A 26270-nucleotide genomic window follows, 5' to 3' on the forward strand; every position below is an offset into this window, starting at 1 on the left:
AACATCCAGAGCTACCAGTATTTTGCCTTCGGCCGGTGGTGAGCTGCAGGGCCTGGCCCAGTGACGCTCCCTCGGTGTTAGACCTATGCATAGTGCACACAGCCTTTGGCCAGGTCTTATGGCCAACTCTCCTTAGGCTGAAGATCTCTTCTACATGCACAGTGGGGACTTGCTGCAGGACCTACTCTACAGCCAGTCCATGAGTCAAGACCTCAGTGGGTTGTGAACTCCACTCCACAAATCCTTTAGCGAAGTGTGGCAGTGGTTGGCAGAAGGGCCTGGCCTTTGGCCAGCCCCTGTGCCCAAAACTGAGGCAGCTAACCCCCACTATGCACAACTTTGCTGTATGTAGCAGGGCTTAGACATAAGATCTGACCAGTGGCCAGGCCTGAACTTGACCTTCTGTGAAAGGACAGTCCCTACTGCTCGTAACCTTCAACTGTGTGGAGCTGTAGCTGGGCATGGGGACTACTGTTCAACCAGGATCTGCATGGAAATGATATTGAGCGTCCTACCTTCGCTGCACATGGCCTTCAGCCTTGCACAGTGGAGGTTAGTCGCAGGTCCTACACCCAACCAATCGCGGGCTGCCAGCCCCTTACTTGCAGCCTGTCAAATACGATTTCATACATGTCATTGGTAAGGCGCCTGAATATTAGCAAATCAATTATGCTCCTAGAGTCAGAAAAACATGATATACGCTATCACACTGAGGCAGTTACTCTCCCAAGAATGAACTCACTCCAACATGGCTATTTCTGAAACTGAAGCATAATAAGAGAGGGGTAACTTTATATATGTTCATCAATGCAGCTCCCCTGTTGGCATGATAACTACCTCAAGCTTGGTAACTAAGGACACTCTAATGAAGATAAGCTTACGACTGGAAACGTTTGTAACAGACATAAAAATCATGTAGGTCTTATTGTACATATAGCACTTGCTAAGAATTCTTTATGCCTTGCACTTCATTATATACACATACAATGTGTCCACTGATGTGAGAACATTTCCTGTACCTTCACAGGATAAACCCTAAGGGGGTGATTCTGATTCTGGCGGGTATTATGAGTTTTTCCCTGGGCTGGCGGGCGGTCTCCAAAAGACCGCCGGCCAGCCCAGGGAAAAACTCCCTTCCCACGAGGATGCCGGCTCGTAATCGAGCCGGCGGAGTGGGAAGGTGCGACGGGTGCAGTGGCACCCGTCGCGTATTTCAGTGTCTGCAAGGCAGACACTGAAATACTTTGCGGGGCCCTCTTACGGGGGCCCCTGCCGTGCCCATGCCTTTGGGCACGGCAGGGGCCCCCAGGGGCCCCGCGACCCCCCCTACCGCCATCCTGTTCATGGCGGCTTTCCCGCCATGAACAGGATGGCGGTAGGGGGGGTCAGAATCCTCATGGCGAAGGATTCCCCCGAGCAGCGGTAAGTCGGCGGGAGCCCGCCGACTTGCCGCTTCTGACCGCGGCTGAACCGCCGCAGTCAGAATGCTCGTGGGAGCACCGCCAGCCTGTTGGCGGTGCTCCCGTGGTCGGTGGCCCTGGCGGCCACCGGCCGCCAGGGTCAGAATGACCCCCTAAGTCTAATCCACATCTCCCAATATCTTTGGCAATGCTTAAAGTCAAGTGTTCAATGTTTGTTTCTGGAGATAACTTGATGCGCATACTACTTCTTTGTATTACCACACAATCATGCATAACAGCCTTAATAAGCAACTTTTCTTTACACAATTAACTACTCAATCCAAAGTGTAGGACCCTGGCTCCATCAAGATTGTAACATTGTCATTGTTCCTAGCAGGGATAATGTTAAACTTGAAGAAAGATATAGCCAAAGAGCCAAAATCATATCTGCTGTCTCCAAACATGAAAGTTCAAGGACTACTGGGAAATGTAGTTTGTTGTTTGGGTGCCGTAGCATAACCTTTTGAATTCTATGGATCCCTAATAAATCACTAATGGAAGCCTTAGACACCTAAGTAATTCCTAAGATTTGAGCCTCCAAACAATTAATTAAAATACAGAAACAAGTATACATCAAATAAATACCCAAATTATGATGTATGTTATCTAATTCTCCAAGCAATAAAAAAATCGACATTTTATTCCAATTATAAATAAGCTTTTCAAAATGTGTTTTTATTTTTAAAAGTGATATTCTAGACTCTAGCATATTAATTTGTCTTGTGTGTTACTTATGCACGCTTTCTTTTTGCCAGCATATAGCAGTGCTTTATTTGAGGCCACCAGTCGTTCATTCTGGATTCTGTTTGATGCACTTGTGTTGCTTCTACTATCCAGCTACTAAGGGTATTAGCTTAATTTTTAGCTTCCAATTTCAGATTCCCTCACATTTACAGTGTTTTTTATATATATATATGTTCGATGGTATGTGTAGCTGCAGATACACATGCTGTGCACAGTTCCTGCCATGTAGTGTTGGGCTCGGAGTGCTACAAGTTGTTTTTCTTCGAAGTCTTTTCGAGTCACGGGACCAAGTGACTCCTCCCATTCGGCTCCATTGCGCATGGGCGTCAACTCCATCTTAGATTGTTTTCTTTCCGCCATCGTGTTCGGACGTGTTCCTCTTCGCTCTGTATTTCGAATCGGGAAAGTTAGCTAAAGTATCGAAAATTTGACAGTATTGTTATCGCTCGGTACCGGTTTAGGGTTAATGTATCGGCACTGACATCAAGACCGCTTCGACGGCCCTTCGGGGCTTCCACTCTTCACCGAGGCCTAGTCGGCCCAACCACACCCGTCGTCCCAGCCTAATGGACCGGACCCCCTTCCGTTTCTGTCCTAAGTGTCACTCAAAGTATCCTTATACAGACCAGCACCGGATCTGTAATCTGTGTTTGTCACCCGAACACAGAGAGGATACTTGTGAAGCTTGCCGAACGTTTCAATCAAAAAAGACCTTGAGAGATCGACGCGCAAGAAGACTGCAAATGGCGGTGAAACCGAAAGAACAGCTCGACGTCGAGGAGGAGGAAAGAATCTCCATCCAAGAGACGGACTCGGACGAATCCGACAGTGAACGACCCTCGACGGTGCACCAAACCGTGAGTAAACCTGCCCCGTCCCAAACTCAGGGTCACACAAAAAAACTTAAGGCCATGGGGACGCCACCGCCAGCAGGCTATGTCTTAAACCACTGAAAGGAAGGTGACCAAACATCGGCACCGAAAAAGGCCAAAGAGTTGCAGAAGACTTCAGACTCCGGTCGAGATTCCGTCACCGAGTGATCGAATCGAGCAAACCCCCTAAAAGCTCTTCGGAAATGAAAAAGACTATGACCACAGAAACTTCGGTACTGAAAAAAGCAGCCTCGGAGCCAAAAAGAACCTCATACACTGAGGAGCAAGGACTTTCCATGCACCTTAAGGAAAGACCTAGATTTGAGCAGGAATTGAATATAGAGGAACCTGACCAAAGACAACAGAGGTTACATATCCATAAGGATACTGGCAAGATTCAAACTTTACCTCCACTCAAATCTAAAAGAAAACTTGCAGTTTAAGACACAGAAATGCAACCAAAGGCCAAAGTGGTTAGAGACAAGTCACCAACACCACAGGTCTCACCACAACTATCCCCACTGCACTCACCACAATATTCACCAGTGGGAACACCATTAATGCAGTCACCCACACATACCGGGATGACCCAGGATAATGCAGATGCATGGCATTTATATGATCAACCAATATCGGATAACAGCCCAGAGTGTTATCCAACCAAGCCGTCCCCACCAGAAGACAGTACTGCATATACACAGGTACTAGCCAGGGCAGCTACATTCCACAACGTAGCGATGCACACTGAACCAGTGGAGGATGACTTCCTTTTTAACACTGGCATCCACCCAAGCATCCTACCAAAGCCTGCCAATGCTACCGGGCATGCTCAAGAACGCACAACAGGTCTTCCAGGAGCCTGTAAAGGGAAGAGCTATCACGCCTAGGGTCGAAAAGAAATACAAACCTCCTCCAACAGACCCAGTGTTTATAACACAACAGCTCACACCAGACTCAGTGGTTGTAGGGGCAGCAAGGAAAAGAGCGAACTCTCAATCGTCGGGGGATGCTCCACCACCTGACAAAGAAAGTAGAAAATTCTACGCAGCAGGCAATCGAGTGGCATCACAAGCAGCCAATCATTGGCAAATTGCAAATCCGCAAGCCCTACTTGCACGCTACGACAGGGCACACTGGGACGAGATGCAAGACATCATACAGCACTTGCCCAAGGAACACCAAAAACGTGCCCAGCAAGTAGTTGAAGAGGGACAGGCCATATCGAACAATCAGATAAGTTCCGCATTAGACTCTGCAGATACAGCAGCACGGACTGTCGACACGGCTGCAACCATTCGCAGGCATGCATGGCTGCGGAGTTCTGGTTTCAACCAGAAATTCAACAAGCGGTATTGAATATGCCGTTTAACCAACAGCAGTTGTTTGGGCCGGAAGTCGATACTGCCATCGAAAAAATGAAAAAAGATACGGACACAGCCAAAGCCATGGGTGCGCTCTATTCCCCACAATTCAGAGGCACTTTTAGGAAACCACAATTTAGAGGGGGGTTTCGGCAACAAACATCTGAACCTTCCACCTCCCAAACAAAACCCACCTATCAATCACAATACCAAAGGGGGGGTTTTGTGGTTCCTATAGAGGGCAGTTCCCAAGAGGAAGGGGAAAATTCCAGCCCGCCAAAACCAAGCCCTTGCAAACAGTGACTTCAATGTCACAACACACCAACACTTGTCACCAGTGGGGGGGAGGCTAACCAAATACTACCACAATTGGACACATATTACTACAGACACATGGGTGCTATCAATTATCCAACATGGTTATTGCATAGAATTCACAACATTCCCTCCAGACGTGCCACCAAAAACGCACAGTATGTCTCAACAACACTTAGACCTATTACATATAGAGGTCCAAGCACTGTTACAAAAACAAGCAATAGAGCTTGTACCCAATCACCAAAAAGGAAAAGGCGTTTACTCACTATATTTCCTCATTCCAAAAATGGACAAAACATCAAGGCCTATTCTAGATCTCAGAACACTGAATCTCTTCATCAACTCAGACCATTTCCACATGTAATGCTTCAAGATGTAGTTTACTTACTAAAAAAGAGGGAATACATGACAACACTGGATCTCAAGGATGCATATTTCCACATACCCATCCATCCTTCTCACAGGAAATACCTAAGGTTTGTAATTCAAGGCAAACATCAATTCAAAGTGCTACAGTTCGGGATCACAACAGCCCCCAGGGTATTTACAAAATGCCTAGCAGTAGTAGCAGCTCACATAAGGAGACAGCACATGTACGATTCCCATGTTTGGACGACTGGCTAATAAAAGCCAACACGCAACAACAATGTCAATTTCACACGCAATATGTCATAGAAACTCTACACAAACTAGGGTTTTCTATAAATTACCAAAAATCACGTCTGCAACCATCCCAAATACAACAATACTTGGGAGCAACACTCAACACGCAAAGAGCAATTACCACTCCAAGTCCACAAAGAGTCCAAACGTTCCAAAATGTGAGATCAAGCATACAACCAAACCAACACTACACAGTAAGGTTTGTAATGAAACTACTAGGCATGATGTCCTCATGCATAGGCATTGTCCCAAACGCAAGACTACACATGCGGTCCTTACAACAGTGCCTAGCAAAACAATGGACGCAAGCACAGGGTCAACTACAAGATCTAGTGTTGATAGACCGCCAAACACACTCTTCGCTTTAATGGTGGAACCCTATAAATTTAAACAAAGGGCGGCCATTTCAAGGCCCAGTGCCTCACGCTATTATCACAACAGATGCTTTCATGGTTGGGTGGGGAGAACACCTCAACAATCACAGCATACAAGGTCAATGGGACAATCAACAAAAACTACTTCACATAAATCACTTGGAACTCCTAGCGGTATTTCTAGCATTAAAAGCGTTTCAACCACTAATAGCCCACAAACACATTCTTGTCAAGACAGACAATATGACAACAATGTATTATCTCAACAAACAGTGGGGGACACACTCGTCACAACTGTGTCTCTTAGCACAAAAGATTTGGCATTGGGCAATTCACAACAACATTCGCCTAATAGCACAATACATACCAGGCATTCAGAATCAGTTAGCCGACAATCTCAGTCGAGATCAACAACAAACTCACGAATGGGAAATACATCCCCAGATCCTACAGGATCACTTCTGCCGCTGGGGAACACCATACATAGACCTATTTGCAACAAAAGAAAACACAAAATGCCAAAACTTCGCGTCCAGGTACCCACACCCTCAGTCCAATGGCAGTGCTCTATGGCTCAGCTGGTCAGGGATATTTGCTTACGATTTTCCCCCTCTCCCGCTCATTCCTTATCTGGTCAACAAACTGAGTCAAAACAAACTCAAACTAATTCTCATAGCACCAACCTGGGCACGCCAATCGTGGTACACAACACTGTTGGACTTATCAGTAGTACCCCACATCAAACTACCAAACAGACCAGATCTGTTAACACAACACAAACAACAGATCAGACACCTAAATCCAGCATCTCTCAATCTAGCAATCTGGCTCCTGAAGTCTTAGAATTCAGACATTTAAACCTTTCACAAGAGTGTATGGAGGTCATTAAACAAGCGAGAAAACCTACAACAAGACACTGTTACGCAAACAAATGGAAAAGATTCGTTTGCTACTGTCACACTAATCATATTATGCCACTAAATGACTCCACACAAGACATTGTAAGTTATTTATTACACTTACAAAAGTCTTCTCTAGCTTTCTCTTCCATTAAAATCCATCTCACTGCAATAACTGCCTATCTGCAGATTACACATACAACATCGCTTTTTAGAATCCCAGTCATTAAAGCATTTATGGAAGGACTTAAAAAGAATCATACCCCCAAAGACACCACCAGTACCTTTGTGGAACCTTAATATCGTATTAACACGACTCCTGGGCCCACCATTTGAACCCATGCATTCGTGTCAAATCCAATTTCTGACTTGGAAAGTAGCCTTTCTAATAGCCATCACATCACTTAGAAGAGTGAGTGAAATACAAGCATTTACTATTCAAGAACCCTTTATACAAATACATAAACATAAAGTGGTTGTCCGTACAAATCCAAACTTCTTACCAAAGGTCATATCACCATTCCATCTAAACCAAACTGTAGAACTCCCAGTCTTCTTTCCACAACCAGACTCAGTAGCTAAAAGGGCCTTGCATACATTAGACATAAAAAGAGCACTAATGTATTAAATTGACAGAACAAAACAATTAAGTAAAACAAAACAATTGTTCAGAGCTTTCCAAAAACCTCACGCAGGTAACCCTATATCCAAACAAGGCATTGCCAGATAAATAGTTGAATGCATCCAAACCTGTTACCTTAAAGCAAAAAGAGAATTACCAATTACACCAAGGGCACACTCCACTAGAAAGAAAGGCGCCACAATGGCTTTTCTTGAAAATATACCAATGACAGAAATTTGTAAGGCAGACTCCTGGTCTACGCCTCATACATTTACTAAGCATTACTGTGTAGACGTGTTAGCAACGCAACAAGCTACAGTAGGACAGGCTGTATTAAGAACATTATTTCAGACAACTTCAACTTCTACAGGCTAACCACTGCTTTTGGGGAGATAACTGCTTTATAGTCTAGGCACAGCATGTGTATCTGCAGCTACACATGCCATCGAACGGAAAATGTCACTTACCCAGTACATCTGTTCGTGGCATGAGACGCTGCAGATTCATGTGCGCCCTCCCACCTCCCCGGGAGCCTGTAGCCGTTTTTAGTTGCATGAAAATTGTAAATATGTAAATAAATATTATTTTAATACACACTATGTACATACATTACTACTCCATTGCATGGGCACCTCTAGTATACTCACAACTCCTACCTCACCCTTTGCGGGGAAAACAATCTAAGATGGAGTCGACGCCCATGCGCCAATGGAGCCGAAAGGGAGGAGTCACTCGGTCCCGTGACTCGAAAAGACTCCTTAGAAGAAAAACAACTTGGAACACTCCAAGCCCACACTAAATGGCAGGAATGAATCTGCAGTGTCTCATGCCACAAACAGATGTACACTGGGTAAGTGACATTTTCCATATATATATATATATATATATATATATATATATATATATATATATATATATATATATGTTCGATGGCATGTGTAGCTGCAGATACACATGCTGTGCACAGTCCGCCATCTGGTGTTGGGCTCGGAGTGTTACAAGTTGTTTTTCTTCGAAGAAGTCTTTTCGAGTCACGAGACCGAGGGACTCCTACCATTTCGACTCCATTGCGCATGGGCGTCGACTCCATCTTAGATTGTTTTTTTTCCGCCATCGGGTTTGGACGTGTTCCTTTTCGCTCCGTGTTTTGGGTCGGAAAGTTAGTTAGAATCTCGGAAAAAAACGTCTGTATTGTTTGCGTTCGAACAAATCGACACCGAATTCTGAAGAGCTCCGGTGGCCCTTCGGGGTTTTTTCGATCCCCCGTCGGGGCCTGGTCGGCCCGGCCACACGTGACTTCAAGGCTGATGGAACGGACCCCATTCCGCTTCTGCCCAAAATGCCATAACAAGTATCCGTATACGGATCAGCATCTGGTCTGTAACTTGTGCTTGTCTCCCGAGCACAAGGAAGATACTTGTGAAGCCTGTCGAGCGTTTCGGTCGAGAAAAACATTAAGAGACCGAAGAGCCAGAAGACTGCAAATGGCGTCGACGCCGACAGGACAAGAGCGTTTCGAGGAGGAAGAAGCTTTCTCCATCCACGAGTCGGACTCTGAAGAGCTCGAGGCCGAAGAAATGCCAAAAACCGTGAGTAAGACGTCGAAACATAAGACTCACGAGAAGTCAACAAAAGCCCAGGGGACGCCACAGCCAACAGGCCATGGCTTAACCCGGAAAATAGGTGACCGATCATCGGCACCGAAAAAGGGCACGCTTATGGCGAAGTCATCCGACTCAGGTCGAGATACCGCCACACAGCAACCTCGGACCCGAGACAGCGGCTCCGAAAAAATTCGGCACCGAGACAGCGGCACCAAAGAAGTTCGGCACCGAGACACCACGCCGAAAATAAAAAAGGTTTCTTCAGAGCCTAAAAAGACATCCGAAAAAGTTTTGGTTCCGAAACATCCAGCCTCGGAGCCGAAAACAGGTTCCTACACAGAGGAACAAGGATTAACCTCCCAAATGCAAAAGCATAGATTCGGAGAGGAACTTGAAGCTGTAGAGCCAGACTATACACAGAGAAGGCTCCACATTCATGAGGACACAGGGAAGATAACCACTCTTCCCCCAATTAAAATAAAAAGAAAACTTGCCTTTCAACAAAAGGACAAGCAGCCACAGGCAAAAGTGGCAAGGAAAACAACTCCACCACCGTCTCCACCACCATCAATACATGCATCACCAGTAACAACTCCACCATTGATGCACTCCCCAGCTCATACTACAATGAGTCAGGATGATCCCGATGCATGGGACCTTTACGACGCCCCAGTATCAGACAACAGCCCAGACTCGTACCCTGCAAGGCCGTCGCCACCTGAGGACAGTACATCTTACACACAGGTGGTCGCAAGGGCAGCTGCTTTTCACAACGTCACCTTGCATTTCGAACCAATTGAAGATGACTTTTTGTTTAACACCCTATCATCCACCCATAGCCAGTACCAAAGCCTACCTATGCTCCCAGGAATGCTAAAACATTCAAAACAAATCTTTCAAGATCCTGTTAAAGGCAGAGCCATAACTCCAAGGGTTGAGAAAAAATACAAGCCACCGCCAACAGATCCCGTTTATATTACAACGCAATTGACACCAGACTCAGTAGTTGTCGGGGCAGCTCGTAAGAGAGCAAACTCTCATACCTCAGGGGACGCACCACCTCCAGACAAGGAGAGTCGTAAATTTGATGCTGCGGGCAAAAGGGTGGCAGCACAAGCAGCAAACCAATGGCGCATTGCCAATTCACAAGCACTTTTGGCAAGATATGATAGAGCTCATTGGGATGAGATGCAGCATTTCATAGAACACTTACCCAAAGAGTTTCAGAAAAGGGCGCAACAGGTGGTGGAAGAAGGACAAAGTATCTCAAATAATCAGATACGGTCTTCAATGGATGCAGCAGATACGGCTGCAAGGACAGTAAACACTGCAATAACAATAAGAAGGCACGCATGGCTGCGTACTTCAGGGTTCAAGCCGGAAATTCAATAAGCCGTGCTAAATATGCCCTTTAATGAACAGCATTTGTTTGGGCCGGAAGTCGACACTGCTATTGAGAAACTCAAGAAAGACACTGATACAGCCAAAGCCATGGGCGCACTCTACTCCCCGCAGAGCAGAGGCACTTTTCGCAAAACACCTTTTAGGGGAGGGTTTCGAGGTCAACCAACAGAAACCACAACATCACAAGCAAGGCCCACTTACCAAAGCCAATATCAGCGGGGAGGTTTTCGGGGGCAATATAGAGGGGGCCAATTCCAGAAGAATAGGGGAAAGTTCCAAAGCCCAAAAACTCCTCAAAATAAACAGTGACTTACAAGTCACACAACCCCATCACATAACACCTGTGGGGGGGAGACTAAGCCAATTTTACAAACATTGGGAGGAAATAACAACAGACACTTGGGTCTTGGCAATTATCCAGCATGGTTATTGCATAGAATTTCTCAAATTCCCTCCAAACATCCTAACCGAAAACACACAGTATGTCAAAACAACATATAGACCTTCTAGGACTAGAAGTGCAAGCATTGCTACAAAAAGAAGCAATAGAATTAGTACCAAAACTACAGATAAACACAGGGGTTTACTCACTGTACTTTCTAATACCCAAAAAGGACAGCAGTCTGAGACCAATACTAGATCTCAGACCACTAAATACCTACATCAAATCAGACCACTTTCACATGGTTACATTACAAGACGTAATCCCACTGCTCAAACAACAAGAGTACATGACAACACTAGACCTAAAGGATGCGTATTTCCATATACCAATACATCCTTCACACAGAAAATACCTAAGGTTCGTATTCCAAGGAATACATTACCAATTCAAAGTGTTGCCATTTGGAATAACAACTGCGCCAAGAGTTTTTACAAAATGCCTGGCAGTAGTAGCTGCACATATCAGAAGGCAGCAAATACATGTGTTCCCGTACTTAGACGACTGGTTAATCAAAACGAACACGCAAAGACAGTGTTCACAGCACACAAAATATGTCATACAAATCCTCCACAAACTAGGTTTCTCCATCAACTACGCAAAGTCACACCTTATGCCGTGTCAAACACAGCAATACTTAGGAGCGACAATCAACACAGCAAAAGGGATTGCCACTCCCAAGTCCACAAAGGGTTCAAACATTTCACAATGTAATACAGGCCATGTATCCAAAACAGAGGATACAAGTCCAAATGGTAATGAAACTGCTAGGCATGATGTCTTCATGCATAGCCATTGTCCCAAACGCAAGGTTGCACATGCAGCCCTTACAACAGTGCTTAGCATCACAATGGTCACAAGCACAGGGTCAACTTCTAGATCTGGTGTTGATAGACCGCCAAACAAACATCTCGCTTCTATGGTGGAACAGTATAAATTTAAACCAAGGGCGGCCTTTCCAAGACCCAGTGCCACAATACGTGATAACGACAGATGCTTCCATGACAGGGTGGGGAGCACACCTCAATCAACACAGCATCCAAGGACAATGGGACATACATCAAAGACAGTTTCACATAAATCACTTAGAACTGTTAGCGGTATTTCTAGCGCTGAAAGCATTTCAGCCCATAATAACCCACAAATACATTCTGGTCAAAACAGACAACATGACAACAATGTATTACTTAAACAAACAGGGAGGGATGCACTCGACACAGTTGTGTCTCCTTACACAAAAAATATGGCATTGGGCGATTCACAACCACATTCGCCTAATAGCACAATTTATTCCAGGGATCCAGAACCAGTTAGCAGACAATCTCTCTCTGGATCACCAACAAATCCACGAATGGGAGATTCACCCCCAAATACTAAACACTTACTTTCAAATTTGGGGAACACCTCAAATAGATCTATTTGCAACAAAGGAAAACTCAAAATGCCAAAACTTCGCATCCAGGTACCCACAGGATCAATCCCAAGGCAATGCTCTATGGATGAACTGGTCAGGGATATTTGCGTACGCTTTTCCCCCTCTCCCGCTCCTTCCATATCTAGTAAACAGGTTGAGTCAAAACAAACTCAAACTCATACTAATAGCACCAACATGGGCGAGGCAACCTTGGTACACAACACTACTAGACCTTTCAGTAGTACCTCATGTCAAACTACCCAACAGACCAGATCTGTTAACACAACACAAACAACAGATCAGACATCCAAATCCAGCATCTCTGAATCTAGCAATTTGGCTCCTGAAATCCTAGAATTCGGACACTTAGACCTCACACAAGAATGTATGGAGGTCATAAGACAAGCTAGGAAACCTACCACTAGACACTGCTATGCAAATAAGTGGAAACGATTTGTTTATTACTGCCATAATAATCAAATCCAGCCATTACACGCATCTCCAAAAGATATAGTAGGATATTTACTACATTTACAAAAGTCAAATCTAGCTTTCTCTTCCATAAAGATACATCTTACCGCAATATCAGCTTACCTGCAAATTACTCATTCAACTTCATTATTTAGAATACCAGTCATAAAAGCGTTTATGGAAGGCCTAAAGAGAATTATACCACCAAGAACACCACATGTTCCTTCATGGAACCTCAACATTGTCTTAACACGACTCATGGGTCCACCATTTGAACCCATGCATTCTTGTGAAATACAATACTTAACGTGGAAAGTTGCGTTTTTATTTGCCATCACATCTCTAAGAAGAGTGAGTGAAATTCAAGCTTTTACCATACAAGAACCATTTATTCAAATACACAAAAATAAAATAGTCCTACGAACAAATCCAAAATTTTTACCAAAGGTAATCTCACCGTTCCACTTGAATCAAACGGTAGAATTACCAGTGTTCTTCCCACAGCCAGATTCTATAGCTGAAAGAGCACTACATACATTAGACATCAAAAGAGCGCTAATGTACTACATTGACAGAACAAAACTAATTCGAAAAACAAAACAACTATTTATTGCTTTTCAAAAACCTCATACAGGAAATCCAATTTCTAAAGAAGGCATTGCTAGATGGATAGTTAAGTGCATTCAAACCTGCTATATTAAAGCAAAGAGAGAGCTGCCTATTACACCAAAGGCACACTCAACCAGAAAGAAGGGTGCTACCATGGCCTTTCTAGGAAATATTCCAATGAACGAAATATGTAAGGCAGCAACATGGTCTACGCCTCATACATTTACCAAGCACTACTGTGTGGATGTGTTAACTGCACAACAGGCCACAGTAGGTCAAGCTGTACTAAGAACATTATTTCAAACTACTTCAACTCCTACAGGCTGAACCACCGCTTTTGGGGAGATAACTGCTTACTAGTCTATGCACAGCATGTGTATCTGCAGCTACACATGCCATCGAACGGAAAATGTCACTTACCCAGTGTACATCTGTTTGTGGCATTAGTCGCTGCAGATTCACATGCGCCCACCCGCCTCCCCGGCAGCCTGTAGCCATTTGGAAGTAGATCTTGAACATTTGTACATTTGTAAATATATTACTTTAAGCTTCATTATGTACATACGTATTCACTCCATTGCATGGGCACTATTACTAGCATACATAACTCTTACCTCACCCTCTGCGGGGAAAACAATTTAAGATGGAGTCGACGCCCATGCGCAATGGAGTCGAAATGGGAGGAGTCCCTCGGTCTCGTGACTCGAAAAGACTTCTTCGAAGAAAAACAACTTGTAAGATTCCGAGCCCAACACCAGATGGCGGACTGTGCACAGCATGTGAATCTGCAGTGACTAATGCCACGAACAGATGTACACTGGGTAAGTGACATTTTCCATATTAGCCATTCAATAATTCTATTTATTTCTGCAAATAATAAGCCTTTGAGTGCGAGTTCTTTGATGTCTGTAATACATGACACGGCACCTTCTCTGTATCGGATGGCCCAGTCGAAGGCTTCTGCCGAAACGTGTAGGACATTTTTTCTGGTGGCACCTCCACTTCTATTATTATGAAATTAATCTTTTGTGAAGAATGAAAAAAAAAAAAAAAACAATAAGTCTTACCGGATAAGTGCCATCTCCTGGGATTGCTCGAAGAATAAATTGTGAAGTGGAGCAGGTTCCCTGAGTAAACACGAGATATATATATATTTTATTATTTAGATAAAATTACTCATTACTGTGGCAGGCCGAGATGGGTCAGTTGACCCTCTTTTAAGAACTTCTTACCTGGTGCAGTCTCCATGCACTAAAGCCTCACACTAGGCAGCAGCAACAGTCTGTAAACACCGCCAACCTTTTCTTCTCACAAATGAGCTCTGTGTGAGTGGGTTTGAGTGTTGCGACCTTAAGCCTGCTGAGCTGTAAATGCTAAGCCCTTCCCCCTGATAAGCAGTTGAGGGACAGAAGTGGTTTTAGAAGTGAATAACAGATGCAGTCATATGCTTAATCCAGCTCAACCTCAAAATCTCTTTAATTTGATCTTGAAAGTCCACAAAGTTTTAATGTGGCCTAGGTAAGAAGATGATCTGGGAAAAGTAGAAGGACATGAAACCACATTAATAGATTCCCCAGACAGTTGAAAGTAGGTTGGTTGTAAGTTAGATGCAGATATTGAATCTCTGAAGACCTAATTAGATCAGGGGAGGCTTGACCTGTGCCAGGTGAGGTCCATGAATACTTAATATAATACAGCAAGAGATTTGCAGTTGTCATTAGAGAATGCTTGATTGTTAGACATTTCCTCTCATCCCTTAACAGTTTTCTTCTTGTTCATCTGTTATCTCCTGTTCTGTAGGCAGCGCCTGGAACAGATGAGGGAGATGTATGACCGTGCTGGTGAGATGGCTTCTTCTGTGCAGGATGATGGCGAGAGCACAATGACTGGTAGTGACCCTTTTTATGATCGCTTCCATTGGTTCAAGCTGGTTGGCAGGTATGTGATTCTGAACTTTGGCAAGGGGCAGCAGGTACACTGGGCATTCAATTCTGTTCTGTTGTTTTCTTGGGTCTTCATTGTACGTACTGTAGCTGATAGAGACTTCTAGCCTCATATTCCTTACTTAGAATTACCTCAGATGTCGGACTGGATCTGGAATTTTTTTTGCAAGCAGTACCCCTGCGTGCTGGTAGGTGGCGTCGTTGGGCTCCGCATGGCTTTGTTGGCTTTGTCTGTGCTGAAAGTGACTTTTGCAGGACCTGTAAAGGTGCCACCCAGGCATGCTGGCGTCAGTTCTTTTCTTTCTGCCCCAGTCAGTGCAGATCTGTAGAAGAGTTACCCTTTAGTCATTTTTTGACTAACTGGTTTTAACGTTTTGTTGACAGTTTTGGAAGGTATTTCCTCCTGCTGTTGCAGGGATGTCATCTAGAAAGGCTGGCTTCAACCCCTGCGGTGCCTGTCATCGACCAGTGATGGACCCACACCTTGTAAGCTTCCACAGAGAATGCACAATGTCAGCAGTTTTGCGGTCTGGACATTCCAAGGCGGCTGAATCTCAAAGAAGCTTTTAGTCTTGAGTAGAGCTCAGGCCTCCTGTACATCTTTCCCCCAATCCCACTCCTACCAAGAGTTCCCACAACGAGCCCAAGTCATCCTTGTGGCTCCAGATTGGGCACAGAGAGTCTGGTACCCCAAGCCCTTGAGCATGGCCACCTGCTCTCTGATCAGGCTGCCCATTTGGGAGGATCTTATGTTGCAGCAGCAGGGGAGGGTCCTCCACCAGAACCTGTCCAGTCTTTGCCTTCTTGGGTGGAGATTGAGCATTCAACATTCTTCCTGAAGTCTTTCATGTCATCATGGCAGCCAGGTGTTCCTCCACCAAGATGGTGTTCGCCTGTTGTTTGAAAAAAATTAGGGGCATGGTGTGCAGAAAAACAAATTGATCCCTTTCTGCACTTCTTTCTCCATGTCCTTCTTTTCCTTCTCTCCCTCGCCCAGCAGGGATCTGCTCTGGGCCTTCTTAAGGACTATCTCTCTGCTATCTCCTTTTTTGCCCTTGCCTGATCAGCCTTCTCTCTTCAAGTTCCCTGTTGTACTTAGGTTCTGGAAAGGTTTACAGCATCTTTTCCCTCCTGCTCCGTTAATCGTGCCTCAGTGAAACATTAAACTTCTTTTGACTTTTTGCATGTGTGCTGCCTTTCAGCCACTTCATAATTGCTCTCTCAGACTACTGACTATTAAGATGGCTTCATTATTCAAGACTCTTTAACTCACCATCTATCCTGATAAACTGGTGCTTCGCACATGGGTTTATTTTCTCCTGAAGGTGGTCACTCCTTTTCATGTAGGTAAATCTGTTACCTTTCCCACTATTTATGCTCTGCGCCATCTCTTCAAGGAAGAGGAGTGACTCCACCATCTATACCCAATAAGAGCATTGTTGTTCTACCTTCACCGCACACAAGAGTTTCAGGAGGATGACCAACTCTTCATGGGGTATGTCAGAGTGAGAAAAGTACGGGTGGTGTAGAAGCAGACAATCTGCAGATGAATCGTACTCTGCATAATGATGTGCTACGCATTGGCCAAAAAGCAATATCCTGAGGGTTTGCAAGCTCATTCCAACAGAGCTAAAGCTGCAACCACTGCGTTAGCATGTGGCGTCCAGACCTGAACACCTGCCAGGCAGTAACGTGGGTCTCATTGCACACTTTTACAGAACATTACTGCCTTAACAGTCCGCGCTGTCAGGATGGCCATTTTGTCCATTAGGTCCTGCATGACTTCATCGTCTGACATTGGTCCATAGACCCATCGCAATGGATGGCATAGTTTGGGTATCTATTCTAAAGTAAGGAATCTGCAGCTAGAAGTCTCTGTCAGATGAACAAGTTACTTATCTTCAGTAACTCCTTATCTGGTAGAGACTATTTGTAGCTGCAGATTGCTTACCAACCCACCCATCCTCCCCGCTGTGTGAACATATTTCTAGGGACAGGACTTAGTCCTTTTAACAGCCCTAGTTTTCCACACCAGTGGTTAGTGTTCTTGGTGACTCTGCCCTCCTGACGAGGAGAGATGCAAAAAGAAGCCGACGTCAGCGTGCCTCGGTGGCCCCTAGACAGGCTCCATGAACATCACTTCTGGCGGGGACCACAGTATCACACAAGATAAACAATGCCACATTCCTGCGCTCAGGGGTACTGCTCACAAAAAATTCCTGAATCCAGTCTGACGACTGGTGATAATTCTAAGGTAAGAAATATGCAGCTAGGTATAGTCCACCAGAGAAGGTGTTACTGAAGGTAAGTAACTTGTTCTTTAATGCATTGTGTTGGTGGCTTCTCTGAAGTCTAAGGTGCACCCATGACAGTCCTACAGTATTGAATGGATAGGTTTGAGACAGTGTGCCTTTTCTGATAAAGACCTCTAACCGCAGATTTCGCACCTTTTTAGATTATTCCCAAGACGCCAGACAGTATCCAGAAAATCTTGAGCAGTATCTCTGCGCGCAGTTAGGTGGATTTGAATGGCTCCACATTGGCTTTGTCCACATCAGACGTGACGTAGAAGTGCCTATTAAGTTTCACCCCGCCACACTGATATAAGTTCCTTTCTAGCTGCACCAACAGCAGGGATCCGGAGAACTGCTTTAGTTGTTTTTTTTACCATAATTTTCAACGTTTTTGTCAACCATTTTTAAACTATTGCTCCAGTGTACTAGGGGCATGTCCCTTACGAAACCTACAGAGTTTAAACTTTGCGGGAATGTCACAGGCAGCTGTCTCTCTGATCACCACTTGGTCTCTCTTTGGTGTCTGCGGTTCAGTCACGACTCCCAAGGCATTTGCTGAGTGCAAGTCGAGCGATTTGCGAGTGGGTGATGAAGTTTCTTTCTGCTTTGCCGAAGAAGGCTCCATCCCGTTCTTAGTCTGGGTCCCGAGGCAGATCTCGAGGCCATTCTGTAAACTGTTCATGTGGATGGCTGTATTCACGCTCTAAGACCTCTTCCTTAAAAGTCTGGTAAGTCAAAGAAGCACAAGAAAAAAATATCAAAGCATTCTTTGAATTCTTCCACCCAACCGGGCTTCTAAATCCCATACACTCTTGTTGCAAAACAGGCATCAGGACCCACTCCGGACTACCCCAAGTTTGCTGGAGCTACGCCCGACCAATTGAAAGAGTTCTATGACCCCATATTTGTGCCTCCACCTCTCTCTGATGTGCCACGGATCTGCTAGGTATCTGGGCTGGGTTACCGCCAATAGGCCCTCCCCTGACACCAGCTTGCTCTCTGGATCCATCCCCAAATGCAGAATGACAGTGTCTCCTCCCCTCTGGTGCCACTCAACGATGTGACTATTATCCCCGAATCCGAGCTGGTGCCTTCCCAGCACTTATCAATGTTGTTTCCGGCGCCCTCCAGGCCCTGTCAACCACTTGACTTCCCACCCCTTGATAGTCAATTCCTCACTGAAGAGGTTGATGTGGTGGAAGAGTTTGGTCTCATGGAGAAGGACCCTGATCTAGCTGAGAACTGGTACGAGGAGCTGGGTGACACCAGCGATTTGGAATCTTCCCCTGACTGACATGCTTACTCCTCTGGGCTTGGTTTTAGAAGAAGGTGCATCCTTTGCCACCATAATGCACAGGTCAGTGAAGGTCTTTGTCATGCAGACTAACTTCTTGAATGTGGTGCTTCACCCAGGAGTGGGTCGGCCAACCCCTTTCTCCCTTTTAGTGGAGCCCGCACCGACATTCTTCTGGGGGCCTAGACTAAACCTTGCACAGGGACTCCTGTGCACCGCATTGTTACCCAACACCATTTATTACCCTAGAAGATCTAGCCTTCCTCTCCCAGCACCCCTCCCCTTAGAGCCTGGTTGTGCAGGCCTTAACTTCTAATGTCAACCCAAATACATTCCCTTCCAATCCACCGGACAAGGAATCTAAGAGGATGAACACCTTTGGGAAGCACATTTTTTCTTTCACAAGCCTAGCCTTGCTGTCGGTGAACACCACATGCCTCTTGGATCATTACTTCAATATATTATTGTGCTCTGTTGCGTGCTTTCCATGCTTCCAGAGGAAGAACACGCAATCTTTAATGAAGCCCTCGTGGATGGTTGGGAGGCGGCAAAGTTCATCATCAAGGTGGGCTGGAAATGACAGACTCCGTAGGCACAGCCATGGCTTCTATGGTTGCACTGTTTTGTCATGCCTCGTTGCGGTCCACTGGGTTCTCGGGGGATATCCAAACGTCCCTGACTGACAATACCCTTCTACAGCTCCCACCTTTTTGGTGACAAAGCTGACATGGTGCTTTAGTGTGTTTGAGAGAGCTGGGTCACCGTCTGATCTCTCAGGCTTTTTCTATTTCCACGGGCTCAGCCGCAGTCCTATCCCCCCTACCACAGTGGTGATTGAGGCACCAATGGGAGTCCTAAAGCAGCTGTACCTGCTGGTACAATAACCTGCCCAGTCCTTTCATAGACAGGGCTGCGGATCCCATAACAGATGCTGAAGCCAGGCCCAGCGAGCTGTCCAGTCCTCCATTCCTACAACAGCTGCAGCCTCCCAGCCCCTTAAGTACACCCTCCATCCAATACGACAATTCCAGTGGTGGTAGGATCGGGCACCACCTGCCTCAATGGTCTGCAATTGCCTTAAACAAGTGCCTTAAACCTCTCCACTTTTGCCAAAATCCCATGAATGGCTGACGGAGGACCACCATTACTTGCTCCGTCAGGAAGTGCAGGCTCTGTTTGCCAAATGAGCTATGGAGAGTTTACCTGCACCAGGAAGTAGATTCTGGTTTCCACTCCTGCTGCTTTCTGGTGCCTAATAAGAATGGAGGATTTCATCCTGTCGTGGATCTAGGCCCTCTCAATGCCTTTCAACAGAATGCTCACCCTGGCTCAAGTTTACTCTACCCTGGACACTGGCTATACCGTTGGATTTGCAGGATGCTTATTATCGCCTCACCATCCTGCAATTTGCTGTGGGCCTCAAGCATTTTCAGTTCTCTATGCTCCTTGCAGTCTCTCCAGTGCCACTTGGGTGTTCACAAACGTGATTGTAGTGGTTGCAGCTCATCTTCTGAAGTTGGAGGTTCCAGTCTTCTCCTACTTTGATGATAGGCTGTTGAATGTGGTCACATTTCAGGCAGTCGACACCCACCTCCAGACTACAGCAAATGTTTTGCACTCTCTTGGTTTTGCTGTCTACATGTCGAAGTCACACCTGACCCCATCTCAGAAACTCCCTTTCACCTGAGCCATTCTGGATACATTGCAATTCCGTGCCTACCCTCTGGATCGAAGAGTCCTGGATATTTGGGTTATGATCCCGATGTTTAAGTTTTAATCCTGGATTTTGGAGAGACTGACTGTGAGGCAGCTTGATCTGATGGCATCCTGCTGGTAAAGGACACCAGATGGGTTTATATGGACTCTGCAGTGGAATCTGAAGTTTAGGTGGTGGCAGCACCAGGGGAACCTCTCCAACCTGGTCCAGATTTCAAAGGAGACTGCAAAATATGCATTAGTGATGACGAACCACGATTAGGTCAGTGGTAGACCACTCTCTCTTACCCACCCACATCATCTCTTCTGGGTTCAGGTGGCCATCTGAGAGAGATGGAGATCAGAGGAGGCTGCTCTCCAGTGGAATCTCAGGTTCATATCAATCTTCTAAAGCTGAGAGTGAACTGCTTGGCATTGAAAGCCTTCCTTCCATCCATTAAAGGGGGCTGGTTCAGGTCTTCACAAATAACACCACCACCACTTGGTTGTGCAACAAAAAGGGAGGCGGGGTCGTGGAAGTGTGCCAAGATGCCTGGGACAGGGCATGAGTAATGGGGTCGGAAGCGAAGTACCCCTGGGGCACTCCGATGAGTGCCGGAACCTATCTATGTCCAGCACAGTCTGATGAAGAAAAGGAGCGGGGAAGAGCCGCACGGGACCCCGGAAGGAGAGAGCGAGGAGAAAGACGCGCGTCGTGGTGGACCTGGGCTTCTCGCATCGGAGTGAAGCTGTGCCAAAGAAGATGGAAGACGAGGTGGAGGAGGAGGTGACGGAAGGAAAGCAGAGAACATCCATCGAAAGGGAGCCGAGAGGGAGAGTGTCAAAGAAGCCATCCACATTCCTGGAGGATTGTGGCTTATCCAGGTACGAGGATGGGCAGGGAAAGGAGGTGAAGGTATCGGAGGGGAGGGAAAAGGAGTTCTGGGCGGGGGAGGGTGATGCACTGGGCACTAACCATCAAAAAGAAAAGAATAAGAGCACAAGGGCATAAGGTGAAGGGAAATAAAGGGTGATACACATCAGAAAAGAAAAAAATAATAAACAACCCACTCTGTATTACTAACAAAGAAGAGACCAAGAAGCAACAGGAATTAATAATTGCACAACTCACCAGAGGCACAGAAGGGTAAAAGAAATTCTTATGGCAAGGGAAAAGTAGAAAGAAAGTAGTAAATTACCACCCCACTACTTACCTTATAAAGGCTTTGTGTTTTCTTTCCTCTCTCCTGTCTCTTGATGTGGATGACATTCCGGAGCCTTTGAACCATCTACCTGGGAAGAAGAATCAAAAAAAGATATGTGAGGGACTTGCAAGGATAAAAGGAATACCCTAAGGACAAAACAGAGACTGTAGAATATACTGATGTATGTGGTTAAAAAAAACAAGGACATAGAGAAAAGAAATTAAGACGAATACCAAAGACCCTTAATACTGGTGCAAAGAATGATTACGGAAAAAAAGAAGACCGTAAAGAAAGGAAAACGGGGAAAAGTATTGTGACTTATTACTTACCGGTCACAATGCCCTTTGCCTCTGGTCTTGACTGGAGTGCAAGGACATTTTCCTGCTGGTACAGTACCAGGCCGGCTCTTTGAATGCCAGGACGTATGAACTCAGTGGCCAATGGCTTATGGATCGCAAATGGCAACTACACCCACAGGTGGCGCTAGATCTCTTCCAAGAATGGGGAGAACCTTGGTTTGATTTTTTCGCCACTGCCGAGAATGTGCAATTTTAGCACTTTTGCGTGTTGGAGTTTACAAAGCAGCTCTTGCTCGAAGGTGCATTTAGTTTAGAATGGAACTCAGGACTCTTGTATGCTTTCCCGCTGGTACCACTCCTGCCCAGAGTTCTTGAGAAGATCAGGTCCAACCCAGCCCAAGTCATCCTAGTGGCACTGGAATGGGCACAGAGAGTATGGTCTTCTGAGCATGAGCATCGATCCACTGATCAGGCTGCCCCTTCAGGAGGATCTTCTGTTGCAGTGCAGGGATCTGCACCCGAACCTGCGCATGCTCCACTTTCATGTTTGGAGATTGAGCAGCAGCAGCAGTTCCGAGTTTTTCAGTCTTCGTCCAGAGATCTTTGAGGTCATCTTGGCAGCTAGGGTTCCCTCCACTGAGAATGTTTACACCTAGTTTTAGGATATGTTTATGGTCTGGTGTTCCTCACGTCACGTGGACTCCCGTTCTGCAACACTTTCAGAGGTGTTGCTGCTTGTTTTCATCTCTAGCCCAGCAAGGCCTTGTCCGAGACACTGGTAAGGGTTTTCCTGCAGATGTTGGACCAACCTTCCCTGTTCAAGTCACCTGTTGTGATGAATTTCCTGAAAGGTTTACACAATTTGTTTCCTTCTACCCCCTTTGTGAAGCCCAGTGGGATCTCAGACATGTCCTTACATTTTTGATGTATTCTCTCTTTGAGCCACTACATAGCTGTCCTATGCGGCTCATGACTCTTAAAACCATCTTCTTCATTGTCGTTACATTGGCCAGGAGGGTCAGCAAGCTTCATGCTCTGTCAGTCCAACTTCCTTACACCAGCCTTTTCCCAGACCAACTGGTCCTTTGGATGCGTCCCTCCTTCCTGCTGAAGGTTGTCACCTCTCATGTCATCCAGAGTGTCACTCTGCCTACCTTTTTTGCCTTGTCTCATCAATCCACGGAAGAGGAGAGATTATCATTCTACATTGATCACACCAAAGATCATTGAGTGCATGGTCAGCCCTTCGTTGGGTTCTGTGGAGCGAAAAATGGCAAGGCAGTGGAGAAGCAGACCATCTCTCGATGATTTGTGCTCTGCTTAAGATCTGCTATGCTCTAGCTAAAAAGTAGTCTCCTCAGGGGTTGTGGGCCCATTCCACCAGGGCTAGAGCTGTTATTACTGCATTAGTGTACTAGGTACCTGTCCTGGACATCTGTCAAGCAGCTACGGTAGCATCTCTTCACATGTTCATGAAGCACTACTGCTTGGACAATCAGGTCTGTCGAGACTGGCATTTTGCCCTTTCGGTCCTCCAGGATTTTCTGATTTGAGCCAGTGTGCAGGCTTACCTGTGGGGAGATATTGCTTGGGTATCGATTCTAAGATGAGCAATTGGAGGTTAAAAGTCTGTGTCAGAAGAACTTATCTTCAGTAGCATTTGTTCTGGTAATAACTCTAACCACAGATCCTTCACTGGCCCTCCCATCCTACCCATCCTGCGAACTGGGCCCTTCACCCTAAAGATCCCATTAGATACTGTAGACTGGTCAAAACTTTGGTGTTTATGAGCCTCCACATTTATGGAGTGGAAATTGTGAAAGAAACTGTCAGTGCGCCGGGGTGGCAATTATATGGGCACCATGATGTCACTTCTGACACGGCCTACTCAGAGCTGATTGACATCATCATCTAGTGCACAGAGGTACTGCTCAAGATCTTTCGATGCAGTCTGACGTCTGAGGAACATTCTAAGGTGAGGAATCTGTGATTAGATAGAGACTCTACCAAAAAAGGTGCTACTGAAGGTAAGTAACTTGCTCATCAACACCACCCCTTTTACCCACATTTAAAGAGGCATAAGGGAAGATAAAAATGGGGTGAATTGAATATAGAGGCTTCATGCCCTGTACAGATCATAGGGTTGGGAGAGTAGATTAAGTTTGTTTTCCTTTCAAGGTGCAGTAGTAATGGGCCTGTCAAAAGTTGAATAAAGGAGACTTTTCATACCTAATAGGAGGTATGTTGAATAACGGTGAGCAGAGATAGACTAAGTTAGACTAAGATGGGTTCCCTACATTAGCTTTCTTTTGTGTTCATGACTATGCTCCTGCCTGTTGGTACAGTAAGCTGGAAACATCCCAACCTTGGGGATTCTTGTCAGCACTAAGTAGTGGCAGTGTTAAGTTGTAAACAGTGACTACTTCATAAAATAAAGTGTTTGTTTTGTTACTGTTAGTTGGAATTTGTTTGTAAATAAAGCAGAAAAGTTAATCCTTTGAGAGACCAAATCTTGTCCCAGAAGTGCTGTTTCCTCCTCCTGCCATCTTTCCTTTCCCTTTTGCATGGCCTCTCTATCCTTGCCTTCTCTAGCACTAGCCCCATGAGCTTTACCTGGCTTACCTTTTGATGACACAACACCCTTGTATGGGACTTCCCCCATTCCCTATCTCAATACACTTCTAACAGTGGCTGTATTTCCACTCTTGTTTGTTTGAAATCTTCCTGAGGGTGTCCTCCCTCCCTTATGTGATGCACTGGCATGCACAAGCTTTGCTCCCATTGCTGTTTGATGCTGGACCTCTCCTGCTTGCCATCTGTCTGTTTCATTGGTTTTTCCTTACCTCCACTTAGTTTTCTTTTCCACCTTTGTTTGATTTTGGCCTTTCAGGATTCATCTTCCATGTCTATTTGATTGCAGTCCTCCTGTAAAATTCCCTTGCTTTGCCATTTTATGCCACGCCTCCGACAGACTCTACTGCCATTGCCCATTTGATGTCAGCGTTCCCACTGGCTTCCATTGCTTCCTCTTTCCTGGCTTTCTTTTTCTCCTTAGTTCTCAAAGGTGCCATTGTAGAAGTATGTCTGCTTTTTCGGTCAGTGAGTCTCTTCCTGCTCCTCTTCCTGCCTTCTGCTAACCAGAATCTTCCATTGAATGATGTTTAGCTCCCCTATTTTCCACGGCTGTGTGAATGAACGCCTCGCTGATCGCACGCCGTCCCCCACCTTTTCTACTGCCGACTCGGACATCACTGAGCTCGCCGATGAGCAGCAGGACGAGATGGAAGACTTTGATGATGAGGCCTTTGTGGACGACGCAGGCTCGGATGCTGGCACGGAAGAGGGGTCCGACCTCTTCAGTGATGGGCAGGACCCGTTTTACGACCGCTCTCCCTGGTTCATTTTAGTGGGAAGGTTGGTGAGGTTACTGTGAGAATGGCCAAGAGGGACCAGCTCTTCCTGGGTTTCTAAAAAAAAAAAAAAAAAAAAAGAATCTCTTCCTTGCCAGCATGAGGTCTCTTCAGTAGATTTTAGGTACATATGCAAACCTTGTGCCAGAAGCATTCATCTCTCCCAATGATTTTTATAATTGAAATTTACCCAAATAAGAACATATCTTTAAATTGTGTGCATAGTTTCAGAGGTCTCTGATTGCAGGAGTGCAGAATTGGAGCATTGGGCTTGCAGAGGACTTTAATATATTCTTAGTGTATACTACAGAAAGGGAAAAGAGTCTGACAAAGGGGAGAAGCATGTTTTCTTTGAATGGACAGTTCTTGTCTCAGGGTTTTCCCCTCCTCATCTTTACATTATCCTCTTTTGGCTCTTTTCTGGGGGTCCTGATTTACAAAGTAGGTGCTCTTTTAGTGACATTAAATTCCCAAGGTAGTGGTACCACTTATTTTATGTGCCAATTGTCATATTGTGACTGGTGCTTGACTGAACTAATAGCAAGCCTAACAAACACTGCACCATTATTGAAAGTCATGGTGATAAGTAAAAAAAAAATTGACGAGTCATAGTGCCCTATCCACACTGTGGTACTCAACACACATCTTTGCTGCCTCTTCATACTTAGTATTCCACTCCACTGATTAACCCATGCTGTTGCACTTCCATCTCCTGCATTCTTAAGACTTTTTAGACACATTTCTAATTTTACCCTTATTCTTTTTTGTGGGAAACATAAATGGGGCTGTGTGTCTCTGCTTCACTTCTCATGTAGACTCCCAGCAAATTTCTGAGATGAGACCTACTTGGTATAATAGCAAGGAGGAGAATGT

At 45.5% G+C, this 26270-nt stretch overlaps 1 protein-coding gene across 14 annotated transcripts in view; it reads left to right on the forward strand.

Moving 5' to 3' along the window:
- The window catches only part of KIF1B (kinesin family member 1B), a 1289105-nt gene that overhangs the window by 621652 nt on the left and 641183 nt on the right, over positions 1-26270 (forward strand). For 10 of the 14 annotated variants that reach the window (XM_069241187.1, XM_069241189.1, XM_069241181.1 and 7 more), the window contains 2 exons: positions 15058-15195; positions 25153-25401. In XM_069241187.1, coding sequence (XP_069097288.1) covers positions 15058-15195; positions 25153-25401 — 387 coding nt within the window. The remainder of the gene's footprint in view (positions 1-15057; positions 15196-25152; positions 25402-26270) is intronic. The other 4 variants (XM_069241193.1, XM_069241191.1, XM_069241192.1 and 1 more) reach the window with 1 other exon arrangement.

The sequence above is a fragment of the Pleurodeles waltl genome, chromosome 6, assembly GCF_031143425.1.
Source record: "Pleurodeles waltl isolate 20211129_DDA chromosome 6, aPleWal1.hap1.20221129, whole genome shotgun sequence".
NCBI classification, from domain to species: Eukaryota; Metazoa; Chordata; class Amphibia; order Caudata; family Salamandridae; genus Pleurodeles; species Pleurodeles waltl.